Here is an 18001-nt window from a genome sequence, read left to right on the forward strand (position 1 = left end):
TTTTTTTTTTTTTTTTTTTGGAGGGGAGAGGGCAGGGCAATTGGAGTTAAGTGACTTGCCCAAGGTCACACGGCTAGTTTTTGTGTTAAGTGTTTGAAGCCGGATTTGAACTCAGGTCCTCCTGACTCCCGGGCTGGTGTTCTATTCACTGTGCCACCTAGCCACCCGTTAAATATTTCTGAATGACATTTTAATCTGGTTTGAGCTGCACTAAGGAGTGTTTGACATATCTGATGTAAAGTGGAGATTTCCTCTGTACACATGTGGTCATGTCTAATAATTCTTTTTCTTTGCAAGGATGCTTCAAATGATGGACCCTCTTTTAGTGAACACCCCCCCCCTTTATCCACTGACGATTAGTCTCAGGTCTGTGGGCTATGTAACTTTGACCATCTAAAGCCGCTTTGATTTTTTGGAATGTTATTCCATTCCCTTCTCTGATTTCTGGTGAGTGCAAAATAGCCTTGTGTTATTTTATCTTCCTTATTATTTGAAACTGTTTCCCCTGGTCTCTTTTGAAACTGTTTCCCCTAGTCTCTTGCAGAATTTAATGTTTTTCATAGGAACTTTAAAATTTAACCACTGTATCTTGAGAGTGAAGCACGCAATTACTTCTCTGGTGGCAATCTGTGGATTCTTTCCATTGGTGCTTTGTTTTCTGTTTGGAACATCTGGGTAATTTCCTTGTATTATGGTGTTCAGAATTTTTTGATCTGTTCTGGGAGGCCTGTGATCCTCAGTTTTTCTCTCTGCATCTTGTCTTCATATCAGCATGTTCTGCTGATACAGAGATGATGAGTTCTGGTGATAGTTTGGTTCACAGCTTCTCTGGAGTAGTGGTGCTTCCAGTCTGCTGTTCTCGTTCATGTCCTTGGTAAGACTTGCTACTACAGATCCAAGTTTCCTATTCTGCCAGTTCCTTCTACTGTGCAGGGCGTCTGTCCTGGTTAAATTCTCCTCTCAAACTTCTGAGTGCTCTCCTCAGTCCCCCTGGAACATCCTGATCTAATTCCTTGCTCTCTGGAAATTCACAGGGTGCTGTGTGTTTTCAGATGCAGGTTTGTTCTTGGCAGCTACGGAAGAGGCAAGAGCAGGGAAAAGAAAGCAAGCTACCTAGAGCACAAACAGCAGAGGGACTTACAGCATCCCAAAAGTGTGTGAGAGGAGCCCTCCCTGACAGTGTCACGCTCTAGTCTAAGATGGAAGTTATCAGAGGAGTTTGGAGGTTTTATTAAGAAACAGAAAAAAAAAATCTAGTGTCCACAGGTGGGCAGGAAATAACCCAATCTCTTTAGAAAAAAAGCACAGAAAAGAATAACAGAGAAACAACAAAGGAAAAAAGTACTGAGCCCTTGTGGACCCTGGAAGAAGGTCCCCAGTGCTATGCCATGGCTGTCTTAGGCACCACTTCTATCAAGGGTCTGGAAAAAGATGCAAAAGGCATGTTTGTTAAATCTGTGGATAGCATTCAGCTGAGAGGAATAAGAGAACAGATTCAAAAAAATCCCCACAGCCACTAGAATGCATCTTAGATAAATATCCTATCTGATAAAAGTCTAGAACTTTTTTCTAGATTTAAGTTAAAAACCAATCAACTCCACTACAAGTTCAGGATGGGGAATCCCTGGTTTAATATCAGTTTACGTAAAATCAATCTATTTATGTGTACACACACAAAAATTATCCCATTCTCTAAAGGGACACATGAGATAGATCTAAGAAAAGAAAAATCCTGATTTCTGGCTTTTTTTTATGAGTGTGTTTGTGTTTCCATGACACTGAGGTTCCTTGCTTTTTAAGCTCATTATAAAGGTCTAGAGTTCTCTTTCAAAGACTAAATTTGCCTTTTTCTTGTCTGCCTTATTGGCATATAAAAGTTTACTTTCATTTCTGGAGGAGGGCTAGCTAATAAGACAGATAACAGAACAGAGATTAAAAAAAATCTTTGCAGGTGCAGCTTTGAAGATGTGCCAAAAAGTAGAAGAAAAAGTGTGAAGAAAGAGGAAGTCGGAGTACTGAAGTACAGCCTGACTTTCTTTTAATTTTGCCTCATTTGCTTTCAATTGTACCTATGCAATTGAGAGTAATACTTTGGTCCTCAAAGAAGTAAAAAGACAAAAGAAGGTAATGAGCCTCATTTTGTGTACTGGCAAGATTTCAGATAAGAGCTATTATCAGGCAATGATAGGGAACAGGAGAGAAGAGGAAAATTTTCACTTAAGGATGCAGTTTTTAGAGCCATCTGCATGCCTATGGAGTAACTAAATGATGTGACTCCTAATCACAAGAAAATTAAGCATTAATTAATAGTAGAGACTCCTTTGTATTTCAGAGATTACTTTGTATTTCATTTGCTATGTACCTGCTATTTTTCCCCAACAGGACTGTGAAGACCTCAAGAGCAGGGACTTGCCACTTTTGTCTCTCTCACCAGTGCCTGGCATGTGGCAGGATCTTCAGAAATGGGGGTGAAAATACTGAAGATACACTGCCACACAGCACAGAGAGACCACTGATCACTGCACAGTAACTCAAGGTCTGCATCCTGTGGCACACAATTTTTCCTTACTGAAAGAATAGTAAAATTGGTAAAAAGATGACTCAGATTCTAGAACTCAATTCTCACCTCAAAAATCACTTTTCTAAATAAACATTCTACTTCCACATAAAGCATTCTATATTCCCCACCAGTGAATTATGCACCGCTCATAAATACAAGCTTTAGTCCTGGGAACTGAAACACCAATATGAAAGATTGAAAGGCCAATAAGAAATATGTTTCAGTTACTTACATTATTACAATAAAACGCATAAAATACTCCTGACACGTAGCAACCCAGTATGCCTACAGAGATTCCTGCATAATCTAATGCCATCCATCGTCGACAGGTTTTTTCTGAACGATGACAAGAGAAAAGATGATAGCCTACAGAACAAAGCATACAGACCTACAAAAAGCAAAAATAAAACAAAGCTCAGTGACATTTAAAAGCCAATTTGAAACCAAAAACAAGGCAATGATTACTGAATCCAAATCCTGAAAATTAAAAAAAACTTATCTAAAAATGTCATTAAGTATCATCCTCTATTATGTAAGATTTAACTACTTGTTAAGACTATGACCAAATTAAATCAAAATGATTAAGCACATTAATGTTGTAAGAACAATACATTTATTAACTATCTTTCTAAAAATGAATATCAAACTATCACATCTTTTATCAATTAACCAAGAGTTTAATGATAAAATCACACACTAAATGGAGCTTTTCTTGATTCCAGGATAAACCACCATGATTTAAACTATGTTGGTTTACAGCCTCCAGCTGACAAAGCAACGCCTCTGATCACGTCAGTGGGCTCAACAATTGGCATAATAGGGAGAGGGGAGAGTGGGGAGAGCTGAAATCTGGGTATGAAGACACCTGGGTGTGAAGACTGCAGCTTTGCTGCTGTCCAGATGTGTGAGTTTACCTAAGCGGACTTGAGTTTCAGTTTTCTCATCTATAAAGTGAATGCGATTAGAATTCTATGGTATCCATTAAATCAGAAGATGGTTGTTCTGCAGTCTGACTACACACACAGAATACAAAAAATAATCAATTTAAAATAAACGTTATTTAGTTTTCTTGACATATTTTCCAACTTTTGTCTACTAAGGATTATTATATCTCACGCTGTAGAATGGATATGTTCTTGAAAAGTCTATTAACAAACTTTGTGGAAACCACACAGAGAATATAAAAATTAATCAATTTAAAATAAACATTTAGTTTTTGCGACATATTTTCCAACTTTTGTCTGCTAAGGATTATTATATCTCATGCTGTAGAATGGATATGTTCTTGAAAAGTCCATTAACAAACTTTGTGGAAACATCTGTTTTCTCATTGATTGTGATTATAAAATTGGACAGATTCTAAAAGGAGGAGGAAAATTTGGCATTAAGCATAATAAAAACATTATTTTGAGGTTCAACTTAAAGGGAAAATAGTTTTCTGATAAATCTAAAGGAAATAATACATATTCTGAAGAAACTTTAAATATTACTTTAGAAACTATTTTTCCTTGAGATTAGTTCACAGGAAAGGGAGGTATATTTTGTGTGTTTCTTGATTTTGCAGGTCTCAAAAAATGTATCTGGAGTCAAAGAGGGAAGGACAGATCCTGCTTGCCTACTCTGGCCCTTTCACATCCTCAGGGGCTCTCTCCCCACTGAGAATATGCTTAGGAAGATGGTAAGGCAAATGTTCTGATCACTGGGAATTCTGCTTCATCAGGGTCTTATTTTCTTTCAAGATAAACAATGTAGAGAGAAATATAAAAGGCTATGAGGGCCTTGGTGGTTTCTGTGTATGTATACATATACACACACATACACACACATTTAAATTCATGGTAGAATGAGGAAACTGGATTTGCAAGGGGCCAACAGTTTAGATTTGAGAGAAGTAATGGTCCATTTAGACTTGCATTAAACACTGACTTTCCACAACACCACCACCAGCTACAAGGGGAGCTAATATGGTTTAGTAGTCTGCGGACTTTCATTTTCAGTTTTAAGAGGGAAGGTGGAAGAATGTGATCTACTTTAATCAAAAATGTTAAAATGTGATTTTTCTTTTTTTCTTTTAGATGTAGCATCTCAGCATAGTTACTACATTTTTGCATTGTTTTTATTATCTTAGGGTTAAACTGTTTCTTCTTTTAGAAAAAATTTCCATTTTATAATGAAAAAAAATTGGGGCTGGAGGATCAGTTTAAAGTTTTGTTAGAGATAACTTTTGAAGAATATATCCATTCCACAGAGTGAGATGAAGAGAAAAAAAAATTTTTTTGGATTGCAAACTTCTCTCCACATGAAGATTATTAGTGATTATAGCAAATTTTTTAACTTAAGATTTATTACGTAGGATGATGATGATGATGATTAACATTTATATATTATTTACTTTAAGGGGCAATGGGGTGGTTTAGTAGATAAGAGAGCTAGGCCAGGAAGACCTGAGCTCAAATCCAGCCTCAGACACAAGCTGTGTGAGTCTGGATAAATCACTTGACCCTGTTTGCCTCAGTTCCCTCATCTGTAAAACGATCTGGAGAAGGAAATGGCAAACCATTCTAGTATCTGCCAAGAAAACCATAAATGGGGTCATGAATGACTGGACATGACCGAAACAACTGAACAACAACATTTTGGGTATGACAGAAAGTCTACCAATGACATACAGAGATAAACAAATGTTTATTCCGTGTATTTTGGCCAAAGAATACAGTTTAACCTTCTCAAACATAATAATAATTTTTCACTGTTACAGAATTGGAAATATGATATAACTATAGTATAAAGTAATAAGTTGATTTCACAAAGTACAAGTGAAAATCAGTCTTATGACTTTGTGGTTATATCCCTTTGGAAAACATTGTGTTTAGAAGGTTGAAAACTATAAAACTGGTTTCCAATCCTGTTTGCTTTTACAATAATTTTTATCATACCCTCCACAAATTATTAAAATTTGGAAACCATATCAGTATTTCCTGAAAATCCTGTACGATAAAAAATGAACAGTGAAGTTAGACAAAAGGTCATTCATAGAAATACTAAACAAATTTAAAATGCATGAACATATACATCGAATAGACTGAAAGCTAAAGCAAATACTAACGACCTTAAGTTAGGATCAGAGTTTAAGCAGACCCCAGAGAGTCAGAAATAAACATAAAAAAGATGTTCAAGTCAGATAAGCACAATATAATGTTAAAAAGTAGGAAAAATAGAAATAGTAGAAGCAACCAACATGAGGCAATGAGAGGGAAAAACACAAGTTGATACTAACTTATTAGACATTTTACCACTGCCTGATAAAACTGATTACAACCATAAATCACTGACATTTATTAAATGCTGACTACGTACCCAGCACTGCACTGCATTCTGGGGTTACAAAGGAAAAGCAAAAACAGTCCTTGCCTCATTTAGATATTTATGATGATATTAAGTGAAGGAATCTTTGGGGATTTGTTTTTAAAGTGAGGGAAGGAAATTTCTGTCAGTGCAGCTGCCATTTTTCACTCCTGGAAACAACTTGGGTCTTAAATGTCCAAAAGAAAATACTAGGTTTTTGATGCTAAGATTGATAATTAGTAAATATGAATTATTTAATTTGACCTATTCACTTCTGTGCTGTTTTAAAAAGCAAACAGAATGGCTGAGACAATCCAATGCACCTGCGCAAGCAGGCCTGGCCAAAACTCCTTCCCGGCTCATTCTCCACGGCTGCTTAGAAAATGACTTACCTGAAAGCAGAAAAGACAAATAGAGCAAATTACAAAGTCCTCTCTAGAAGCTCTTGCTGAAGGTAACACAGAAGTCATGTCATATATACCCAGTGTGAAGAAGAGGAAGAAGCCCAGCAGATGGCTCCAGATGTTTACCGTTTCGTTGGATAAGATAAACAAACTGCAAAACAAGCACGTGAGCGGTCATTTTGGATCCCAAGCGTCCAACACTCGGCCAACAGTCACATGTGATGGGGAAATTCTGAGTTCTTTACATTTACAAATTTTCTAAACATTTACAAATGTTTGCAGCTGAGGCGAAGGAATTAACAAGCCCACCTGCATATAGGGCATGGAAGAGGAGAAAGGAAGCTGGATTTGGAGTCAAGATCCAGGTTCAAACACCAGCTCTCTGATTTACTCTAGGCGTGACTTCAGGCAAATGACACAGCCTACTGGGACCTGAGTTTCTTCAAATATAAATGAGTGAGTCCAAAGACAATCTCCAAGGTCCTATCCACGGTCCTACTAAACCTGACTCTCTGAAACCTGCTTATTTCTAAATGGACTCTGCTCTATTACAAGGTTAAGGATGTTCAAATGCAGATAGCACATTTGACTTGAGAAAAGCAACCAATGAATTGGAAAATATCTGAGAGGTCTGTCCAGCTTGATAACTTTGACCATCTGACTTTGCAACTAAGAGAAAATTAGTCTACACTTGTCCAGACAAATGTATTGAGCTTGGTAAGGTAAGACATAATTTGATATTTCACAGAACCACAGACATGCAGAGCTGGAAGGGTCCTTAGGATACATACCCCCTCCCACCACTTGTTTTACAGAGGAGAAAAATAAATACTAGAAAAGTTTAATGACTTAACTTGAGTCACACAGTTAGTGGCAGAACTGGGGGTGGAATTGGGGTCTTCTGGCTCAGCCTAGCCTAAGAACAGGAGCATCAGAATCAGGACAACTGGGTCCCATCTGGGCTGTACTACATCTTCCTTGTGTGACTTGAAGCAAGTACCTCTGGGTCTATTTTCTCATTTATAAAATGAGGGGGTAGGACTAGCTACCGAAGGTCCCCTCTACTGTTATAACCTACTAACAAATAAACCCCCAGCCATTTCTGAGCAGCTATTACGTGACAGACCCTAAGGATACAAGCAGAAAATCGAGCCAGTCCCTGCCTTTTACCGGGGAGATACAACACAAAGTAACATCCTAAGGGCATTACAAAGCAGTGTAGTGACACCTGGGAGAATGTAGACTAACTGCCTGAAGGAAGCAGCTCCTGTGGGAAGCTGGGGATTTCAAGAGGTTGAGGGAGAGAACATTCCAACTCAGGGGGAGACAAGCTATGCAAAGGCCAAGGGGATGGATGGGATATCTCACACAGGGAAGAGCCAACAATCCATTTGGTTGGGTCACAGTGTGATGCTAGGAGTGATGTGTAATTAGCTGGCAAAGAGAAGCTGGAGACAGATTGTGTATTTAATGCCTAAGGAAAGAAGGGGGTGATAACAATCAAATGCTGTGCTTCAGGAATATCAATTTGGCAGCTGTATAGTTAAGTGAATGGAGTCAGGATGGTGGAAGACCAGTTAGGAATCTATTGCAATAGTGTAGGCCAGAGTGATAAGGACCTGATCTAGGGACATTGTGATGTGAACAGAGAGAAGGAGAGGCATCAAGAGATGTGGAGGAACTAAATTTTCCAAGAGGCGGAAGTGAGGAGGTAGTGAGTGCACTTTAAGCATCAGATATGCAAAAGCAAAGGGATGAACTGGAAAGGGGTGGAGAGAAGGAGAAGGAAGAGGGTGAGAAAGAAGAGTTGGAGGGGAAGAGAGACAGAGAAACCAACTGGTGGGATGGGTGGTGTGGGTCAGGATGCTGGCAGAACTAGGGAAAGTTTCATTACTATCTCCCTTCCACATCACCAACCACTGGTGCTAAGCCCAGACGTGGGCTGTCTGAATTCATTGTGCTCCCTGGTGAACTGCTCTGTAATAACCTGTGGGCCCTCTGCAGAAGGGGGATACAAACAAAGCCACTGGGAACTCGGAGACCCCCAGTAACTTCCTCCCTAGCAGCTTTTACTCTCATTGTCTTGGGTTTTACATTCCTGCAGACTATTCTTACTGCCTTGTGGATCACTTTTACCTGGGGGTTATGTTTTTATTAAAGGAATTATTTATGCAAACAGTCCAGGAAGATAGACTGGAGCCAAATTACGAAAGACAAATGCCAACCAGAGTCTGCATTTTATCCTAGAGGCAATAGGGAAACACTCTTGAGCAGACTCTCCCACAAGATCAGACCTGTCCTCTAGGAATAACAATCTGGCAGCTGTGTGAAGGAGGATGGAGTACAGATGGGGGGGGGGGGGGGGGGGGTTAGTTTGGAGCCTATGGGAATAGGCCTGACTGGAGTTAAGGAAGAGCTGGATTAAGGTTGTGCAAGTTAAGTGTGTTGGGGAGGAAGAGATAAAAGAGCTGGGATGGAATAGGAGCAAGGGGAAGAAAGAGGAACAGAGAAGAACAAAGACAGAGGGTGGAACAGAGAGATGGGGAGGGAAGGAAGGTGGGAGGAGAGCATCTAGATCAGGGGGTCTTCACCATTTTTATGTCGGCCTGATGAAGCCTACAGACCCCCTTCTCAGAATAATGTTTGAAAATGCAGAAAGTAAAATGCATAGGATTACAACTGAAACCAATATACACCCTCTGGTATATCCACAATGATGGGGAGGAACACGTGTGGGCCTCCTACAAGAGACTGACAAGAAGTCGTGTCAAGAAAACCCAGGGAGAAAAAAAGAGGTGGTCAGCAGCGTTATGTAACCTTACCCTTTACTCTTCTAAAGGTGTTCAGACATGGGATTAAATGTGAATGGCCAAGGCAACGTGGTACAATGGAAAGGGTGCATCACTGGAAATCAGGCAATCTGGGATCTAGCTGGCCACTCTGATCCTTCAAGGATCAAACCCAAAAGGGATTGGACAAGCTGTTTCTTTGGCTTCATCTCAAGGGACCTTTAAGACTTTATCAAGGTTTATGACCGATTCTAACAAATAGTTCTGTAAGCTAGTGCAGGGACCATCTGCTTGTTAGACATGAATTTCAGCTTTTAGGCTAAAGACGGACTTTCAAGTAGTCTAAGTCCTGTTCAAGTTGTTACAGCCTTGCAAGACTGTGCTTGAAAAGTGAGTGCAGCCTGACAAGCTGTGCTTCTGGCAACTTCCCTCAGTCTCAAGGGGTTTCAGTTTCCTCCTCTGTAAAATGAAGGAGTTTGACTGGTAAGATTCCTTCCAAAGACGTGTGATGGTTCTTCCCAACTTTCAGAAGAGAATGCATTAACCACACTGTCAAGTGAAAACTTTTCATTTGCCAACAAAGAAGGAAGAAGCAAGGAGATGAGTCCCAGCACGCAAAGGCTGTTTTTAAGAGTGAGACCAACTAGATCTTGAGAGGAACTGAACTGGAAAAGGACAAGACAGGACAAAGAAGGGGAAGGCAAGCTAGAACATTACTAATTTAGAATGGCGCTCACTGGGTTTCCAGAAATTAGATCCCACTATCTCTGAAATCCTGACCCAGAAACTAAGAAGAGAAGTCAAGAGGGCCCCTGCTGGCAGACCCAGGGAGAAAGGCCAGGAGGCATCACTTTCTAAAGATGTGGTCTGGCCCCAGGGCGGTGTTTCCAAAGGTTCCCTTTTTCTTGCTGTTGTACCTGGGTGGCACAGCAACAATCTGAAAATGCTGAGTTCTGTCCAGCCTAGACATTAGCTGTGGGTCCCGGCCAAGCCACTCCGGCCACCTAGCGGAGTTTCCCCATCTGTAAAAGGGCTTGACAACAGCCCCTAAAACCCCGGGTGGTGGAGGGGTGCAAAGTGGATCACGGCTGCACTGGGGCGTTATGCAAACGCGACTTTATCTTTTTATGGGCCTTTTTACGTCCGTGGCACGCCCAGACTCATTCCCCGGGACCAGCGCTGGGTGCTGAGTCGGGCACCCCGGCAGCGCTTAATAAAAGCCCGTCCCTCCGACACCAGCAGGTCCCGCCCCCTTCCTCCCAGAGCTGGAACGGGAGCTCGGCCGGCCCCCACACTCGGGGGCGGGGCCAGGCCGGCCCCTTCCCCTCTCAGCCCCCAGGAGGCGGAGCTCGGACCACGGCCCACGTGCTCCTCCCCAGGCTGGAAAGCATGGCCGGAAAGGCCCCTCCTCCTCCCCCCCCCCCCCCTCCCAGGAGGAGGCGGAGCTCAGACCCCGGTCCACGTGCTCCACCCCACGCTCGGGGGCGGGGCCAGGCCGGCCCCTTCCCCTCACCCCCCCCAAGAGGCGGAGCTCGGACCCGGGCCCACGTGCTGCTCCCCATGTTCGGGGGCGGGGCCAGGACAGCCCCTTCCCCTCCCACCCCCCAGGAGGCAGAGCTCGGCCCAGACCACGTGCTCCTCTCCCCAGGGTCGGAGGCGTGGCCAGCCCTGGTCACGCCCCTCGCCTTCCTCCCCCGCCCCAGCAGGCGCCGCGGAGGGGGCGGGGCGCCTACCTCTTGAGGCAGAGGCGGGAGGGCAGGTAGGCCCGGTAGCCGTCCGTGATGTAGGGGTTGTCCTTGAGGGACACGGGGATCTGCTCGTAGGTGTAGAGGCGGATGCCGCGCGGCACCAGCACGGGCCAGTACTGGTAGCTGCCCAGCTCGATGTAGTGCGCGTTCTTCAGCAGCTTCGGGTGCATCGCGGCCGCCGCCTGCGCCGCCCCTCCCTCGGCCGGGGGGCGGACGGGCCCGGCGCCGGCTCCGAGCGAGCGGCGGCCCGAGGCTGCGGGGGCGGCGACGCGGCGGCCGGGGACCCACCCCGCTCCTGGGCGCGGCCGCCGACGCCTGGTCTGCGCAGCCGCGGAGATGCTGACGTCAGCACGCCGGCTAGGATGCCCGCCCGGCGCCATTGGCGTCGCCATCGCCGCCCACCGGGCTGCGGGGTCGGGGAGGAGAGCGGGGCGGAGCCGGGGCGCGCGCGCGGCCCGCGGGGGCGCGGTCGGGGGCGCGCTCGGCGTACGCGCGCCGCCGCCTCCTCGCACCGGCCGAAGCGCCGTGCGTCCCTGGTCCGGCAGCACTGGGCGGTGGGAGCCAGCCAGTCTCCATGTCGGGAAGCGTGTCTCTCCACCAGCCAACGTTTAGTAACTGTCTCTTCCGTGCTGGGGATGCAGAAGGAGGCGAAAGACGCCCCTGCCCTCCAGGGGCTTACAGCCTAACGGGGGAGACCGCGCGCAAACGGATGCCTGGCGAGAAAGCCATCTGCGGGATTGAAAAGCAAACACCCCCCGCCGAGCAGAGCTGCCCGAAGCGGAGTGGGCGGCCTCGGGACGCAGTGAGCCTCCTGTCCCCGGACGGGTGCGGGCCACGCCCCCCTGGCCGGCGCCTTGCCTGCCCTGGCCCTCCCGGCCGCAGCCCCCTTATCCCCTGGCTTGGCCCGCGTCCTCAGTCCCAGCGAGGCAGACCCCCCGTCGCGCGAGCTCCCTCCTCTCCGTGAGCGCAGCCACGCGCTTCTCCCGGGTCTGGACTTGGTGTGGACCCCATAATTAATCGTTACACGCCCTCTGCCCCTGAATTGGCTGGTCCGCAGGCACCCCCTTCCAAACCCCGGCCCTGCACTTAACACATTTCTGCCCAGCTGGACGAAGGCGGAGAGCCTTAGGCTAGCGCCATGCCTGGTGGGTCCCGAGGCCGGATTAGCGCCTTTAGATGGCCCGGGTGGGTGCACCTCCAGGAGAGGTAGATTTGCGCCCGGACCCCTTCCTGGCCTGGGCTCCGGTGCCCGGGGCCGCCTCCTGCGCCCGGACCCCTTTCTGGCCTGGGCTCCGGTGCCTGGGGCCGCCTCCTGCGCACTGGCTGACTTGAGGCGCAGAGTGGATGGATTCCCGTGGAAGGGGCTGCCCCTTTGTAGCGTGAGTGCAACGGAAAAGTGAGCTGTGAAGTAGCTCGGTCCTCCTCTCCTGCGTTCTCCTGCTTGGGTTTCCAGACTTGGATACAACAAGTATCCTCTGATAGACATTTAAGTGACCTCTGATAAAGTTAGTTGAATTTGTATAGCTGTATTTGGGGGCAGTTGTGATCTCTGCCTCTGCGTGTGAGATGGTCCAAGAGGTGCCTGCTGACTGAGAGTCTGAAAACTTTCCTGTGTCTATCAGTAAGAACCACGCTTAAGCCTCCCCAGGACCCTGGAGAGCCGTTCTGTGTGGAGGATATGTATAGTGAGGCCGCAAAGCATCCCGCTGGGCTGAGGAGGATGGAAAATAGTTCAGAGGGGTGAGGGCAGAGAGAAATAGTTCCTTTATGTCCCCTGTGGCTGAGGTTTAGTACTGTATGAGGACAGTCTTTGGAGAAGTCCGATCTGAATATGCCCATAAAAGGTTCCAGTAGTAATGGCTCTTACCCAGTGGCTCCTGAGTGAGGAGGACTGCTGTGACCCACCAGGTGGAGAGGAAGATGGCGGATGCCTTATCATCTTGTCACTTGTCTGTCATTTGTCTGAATATTTCAGTTTTTCTCTCATATATACATATACATATACCCTTTTCTGACCTTAACCATAATTGATCAAGTTACGATCTTGTGAGCTTCAAAAGGTGTGAAGATGAATTAAGGATCTCTTCAGTAGCCAGAGCTGGTGGCTGTGACAGTCAGGTGCCTGCACAGCAGATGAGCATTTTGTTTGATCTAGCCTGGCTTTAGATTGACCAGTCAGCTAAGACATTCCATTCTGAAAGATGAAACCCATCTGTGCGAAGGCATGGCTTCTAGGGTCAGACGTTGTAAGGTACCGCTCAAACCCCTGTTCTCCCTACAGATACGATCCCGCTGCCATGGTACTTGTCCCCTCCATGCAGAGACTCTGGATGTGGAACAGAGTATACTCCCGTACTGGGAGAAATCAATTGCTATTCTTGCTTTACTTTCTCAGTGAATCCCTTTGTAAAAACTAAATCACATCAACTGGTTGATTGATATAGGGGAGCAGAAACAAAGTGGATGAGCTCATGAACAATAGTATTAAAAACCACAACCTGGGCAGCTGGGGGGTGGGAGGGGCAGTAGATAGAAGTGGTGGAGTCAGGAGGATCTAAGTTTAAATCCAGCCTCAGACACTTTACTAGCTGTGTGACCCTGGGCAAGTCACTTAACCCCAATTGCCTAAAAAAAGTCACAATCCCTCATGTCTTTCTTTAGTACTCTGGGGGTGGGAAGTGGGACAAGGAATCGATACTATTTCTTTTGGGGAACTAACTTACTAGTACAGAGTGAATGCAGAGGGTGTGTTATAACTAACAGTGTACTTCTAAGGGGAGAGATAGAAAAGTTATGCCATGAAGGGCCAAGAGATCCAGACTTTGTCAGCAATTACAATGAGTTGTTCAGGGTTAGGGTTAGAGTCGGAGTTGGATGGTGTAATAGTAATGGAATTTAAAGATCCCCCTATATTGGCTTGGTTTTTGGTTTGATTGTGTTAAAACCCGGAGCTTGTGAATCCCACTTGTGGAATGGACTTGTTGATGTGAAAAGAGAGGGCTGAGATGGGAGGGGCTTGTGACGTAAATTTAGAGAGACACAAGAGAGAAGCAGAAGAACTTTTTTGGAAGCAGCACCTTTGGAGGCAGAGAGAGACAGAGAGGATTGCTGAGGGCCACTTTGAATTGTCCTGGACTTTTGAGAGCCGCCACCCAGAGCTGCCAAGGACTGAGGAGACATGGCTGTTATGCTGGTACTTTGTCTGTCTGTTTTGATGTTGTTTTGCCAGATTTGTCCACTGGTGAAGGACAGTGCTGTTGTTGCTGAGGTCTTGGAACCTTGCTGTTGGTTCAGAAGCCCTGAAGAAGGATTTTCTTGTTGTATGTTTACAGAAATCCTGGAAGAGGGTTCTGCTAATGTTTTCAGGGGTCCTAGGACTGTTCTGCAGACAGAGGATGAATTAATGAAGACACTGGCAATGTATCTTGTGGCCTTGCTAAGCTTTGTCTCCCCAGGAACAAAGATTGCTGAGAACTTGCCTCGTGTCAAGATGAAGAAAAGACCTCTCTTTGGGTATTAAATGCTGTGCTTAAGCTTGTTGTAACTCTGGGGTAGATTCAGTTGTGATCCAAGGATGGGGAACTTTTGACCTTTTTGTGCTCTGTGATTGAACAAATGAATGTACTTTACTTATAGTTGGAAACTAATCTCCATTTGAGAAGAGGGGCTTTGTGATGGACTAAATGAAGGTACAGCCTAGGGGTGGAGTAGTATTTAGAAGAGGGACTTTGTGATTGATTAAATGAATGTAATGTCCAGGGGTAGGGTAGTACTTGGAGATTATTGAATTGCACTTGGTAAATGCTGTATTTTGAATTATGCTAAATTTTGATTCTGTTCTTAATTTGTCACTGAATAAAATGGAGAGCACCTATGCTGGTATTTTGAACCATGGGAAGTTGCCTTTGCTTGGCATTACAGATGGTTGGGGTTAGGTTTATTGGTACAGGTTCAAGGTGAATGGGGAGTGTTGGTTTAGCAGCCCTAAAAGGACTTTATCCTTATTGTACAATTAATAGCTAAGGAGGAGTTGGGAGCCCTGTCACCTACATTTGGGGAAAGTTAAATACCAGTATCTTTGCCAAGAAAACCCCAAATAGAGTCACAATGAGTCAGATAGAACTGAAACGACTGAATGACAAGAAGACACCAGCTATATAACTAATCTTTGTTCAGATTTCCCAATAGCTTTATTCAGATTTCCTCAAATTTTTAATCCAGGGTCAGGCAATGAGCCAAAGAAAGATAACGACCCTCTTCTGGGCTCACTGCCCAGGATTGGATTCAGGTTGGTCTGAACCCGCAATCCTCTGCCTGTATGTTATCTAATTTCAACATTTTTCCCTGTTGCCTTGTGACAATCCTTTGCTTTTCCTGATCAGCTATTACACACTCCACAGAAGCTGTTCCAAAACTTTTTTTTAATTGGTGGCAGAAGTACTGTGCAAACAAGAAAAACAAATTTCAGCTCCTGTTAGAGCTTAAAAAATTTAATTAGACTTTAAGAAATAGCTTTTATTTTCCACGGAAGAAATTAGTCTGAAGTGACATGTTTTATTGATTTATGTTCACAGTAGGGAGTCTGGGAGGAGGAAAGATTTGGGATTGCCAGCAGCCCAGACTGACTCAAGGTGAATGAATTATTTTCAGCTTCTTTGAGGTCTTCTGTCTTTTAAAATTTCTCTTCCCTGGAGCCTTAAACCTTACTGTGGCATTGGCATGGGTCCCAGAAGGAGACAAAGCAGGTGAAATAGTTATTAGAATTTATACTCATAGAGTGTGTTAAGATTTACAAAGTACTTTACACATATTATTAGGTAGATCATTTAGATGTTACCTGAGGTACAGTTAAGTGACTCATCCAAGACCACACAACCATTAAATGGTGGAACCAGGACTTGACCTAGGTTTTTTGATTCTAAATAAGTGTTCTTTACATTATGCCATCTTGTCTTATACTCTACAAATTAGATATTTTCACTATAACAATAACAACAAAAAATAACACTGTTCGTGCAATGATTTGAAGTTTACCAAGTACATTGTTCACAATAACCTTGTGAAAAGGGTAATACAAATGTCACCTCATTTTGCAGAGGAAGAAAATGAAGGGGTTAAGGGACTGGGTCATGGTAACACCATGCACCTGCACTTGAACCCAGGTTTAGTGCTTTTTCCTCTATACAACAGTGTTTCCTAAGAGCTGCCTTCTCCCACCTAGCCTCCATGTGACTTTGAACAGGCTTTATCTCTTTTGTGATTGTTCTTTCTTGATCTTAAGCAAACTAGCATTCTGCAGTGCACATATCAAGGACTGGAGCTAGTCTCATAAAATCTTTTTTTTTGCTTTTTTTTGGGAGGGCAATTGGGGTTAAGTGACTTGCCCAAGGTCACACAGCTACTTTTTGTGTTAAGTGTCTGAGGCCGGATTTGAACTCAGGGTCCTTCTGATTCCAGGGCCGGTGCTCTATTCACTGCGCCACCTAGCTGCCTCATCTCATAAATTCTTAAAAATCTAAATGTCCAGGGAAGCCTGGGTAGCTACCACCAGCATGCACCAGAACTGGAGTGGCTGGTAACAGAAGAAAGGATCGATTGATACCAAACACTAGGGAGCATGACGCCTCAGGGTAAAAAAGAATGCTGAAGACACTCTCTCCAAAGGGAGCTGTTCAAGGACTTTATGAATGGAGAGAGGATTTCCAGGACTCAGTGCCAGGAGTTGTGAATGTTACCTGCATTTGCACTTCACTTCAGTTGTACTCAGGTGTGAGTCCACTTCTTCCTAAGGATGCTGGAGGCAATTTGTAAATCCTACTAACATAAAAACACAAGACATCAATAAAACAAACAACTTTGGGGAGCCAAAATCAGTCCATACCTTAGAACCATAAGACAGTGATGTTAGTGCAGTAATAGTAAAACAAAGCCTCCCTTTTCTAAAAGATGTTATAGTATGTTTGGGTACGTCTGGCATACCCTGTATATATGCCATATATTTATACACATCACATACATACACATATATGTATACATGTATGTGTATTTGTGTATGTGTGTATACATAGATAGAGAGGCAGACAGAGACAGGACAGCAGAGGGCAGCAGTGGGCTGACTGATCAGCTACGTGTTAACCTGGGCAAGGTACATTTAAAAAAATCTGTACATTTGTGTTGAGGACCATGGGCCAGTGAGACTGACCCTGAAGGCTGAATAAGCCCCCTCAGGCAAAGGGCTTGCTGCCAGGCCCAGATCCATCCCCCATCCCCCAGAGCAGAGTTCAAGCAGGTGTGAGGATTGGATCCCTGAGAGGGGTGTAGTGTTTTTGCTCCCTGCCTAGGAACGCAGTCGTGTGCAATGTCCACAGGGGAAAGCCATTAGGAAGCATCCTATAAAAGGCTTGCATTCCAGACAATAAACGAGACTCCATTTTCCGCCATCCTTTGAGTCCCCATCTCTCTTTTAAGTCATAGCCTCTGGGTAGATGTATCAGCAATGCCATATTCACAATGCCTATAGAGATTACAAATATGCTGATATAATTATCCATCACAAAATACGTCAGGTTTGCCATTTGGGGAAATAAACTAGAAAATTTATTAAGATACCAAAAGACTGAGTCCCAAAACCAGAAAGTGAAAGCCATCAGAATAGTTATGACATTGGCACAGGTAGATAAAGTAGAAAGCACCCACATTTTCAAGCCTTTAAAACAGAACAGGCTACCTCAGGCAAAGGTCCTCCTCTCCCCACTCACAGCAACCACCCAGCGTCCGGGAAGTGCGCTCCCAGCAGCTCCGGTCCCCGGCAGTGCTCAGCAGGGGTCCTAACTCAAAAAAAAAAAAGGCAACCGCAATCGCCGCCAACTGCCAACAGCAGGACCTTTAGCTCGGCTTTTCACTTTCTCTTGCTCTGCTATGTCAGCACGTCCATGGGGCATGGGAGATCTTTAAATCCCATAACCCTTACAGTAGATAACTCTCTTAATCTTGCTGGGTGATGGCAGGGTCCTCCACTTTCTCTCAACCCTGTTCCCTGTCTTGGCCCATCACAACTGGTGCCCAACGTGGGGCCTACATAAAACATAGAGGCATTAGACACCACAATGTGGGGCCTACATAAAACATAGAGGCATTAGACACCACAACGTGGGG

At 44.7% G+C, this 18001-nt stretch overlaps 1 protein-coding gene across 4 annotated transcripts in view; it reads right to left on the minus strand.

The window, feature by feature from the left end:
• PAQR3 (progestin and adipoQ receptor family member 3) overlaps positions 1–11075 on the minus strand; it is a 19192-nt gene extending 8117 nt beyond the window's left edge. Inside the window, exons 1-4 of one of the 4 annotated variants that reach the window (XM_069092843.1) lie at positions 10832–11075; positions 6298–6460; positions 5497–5547; positions 2793–2948 (exon numbers count right to left, since the gene is read on the minus strand). In XM_069092843.1, the coding sequence (XP_068948944.1) occupies positions 2793–2948; positions 5497–5547; positions 6298–6460; positions 10832–11016 (555 nt within the window). In that variant the 5' untranslated portion in view covers positions 11017–11075. The remainder of the gene's footprint in view (positions 1–2792; positions 2949–5496; positions 5548–6297; positions 6461–10831) is intronic. The other 3 variants (XM_069092819.1, XM_069092828.1, XM_069092836.1) reach the window with 3 other exon arrangements.
• Between the last annotated feature and the right edge of the window lie 6926 nt (positions 11076–18001).

This window comes from Petaurus breviceps, unplaced genomic scaffold (genome assembly GCF_028583685.1).
Source record: "Petaurus breviceps papuanus isolate PSGF00001 unplaced genomic scaffold, PetGlider_PUasm1.0 126, whole genome shotgun sequence".
NCBI lineage: Eukaryota > Metazoa > Chordata > Mammalia > Diprotodontia > Petauridae > Petaurus > Petaurus breviceps.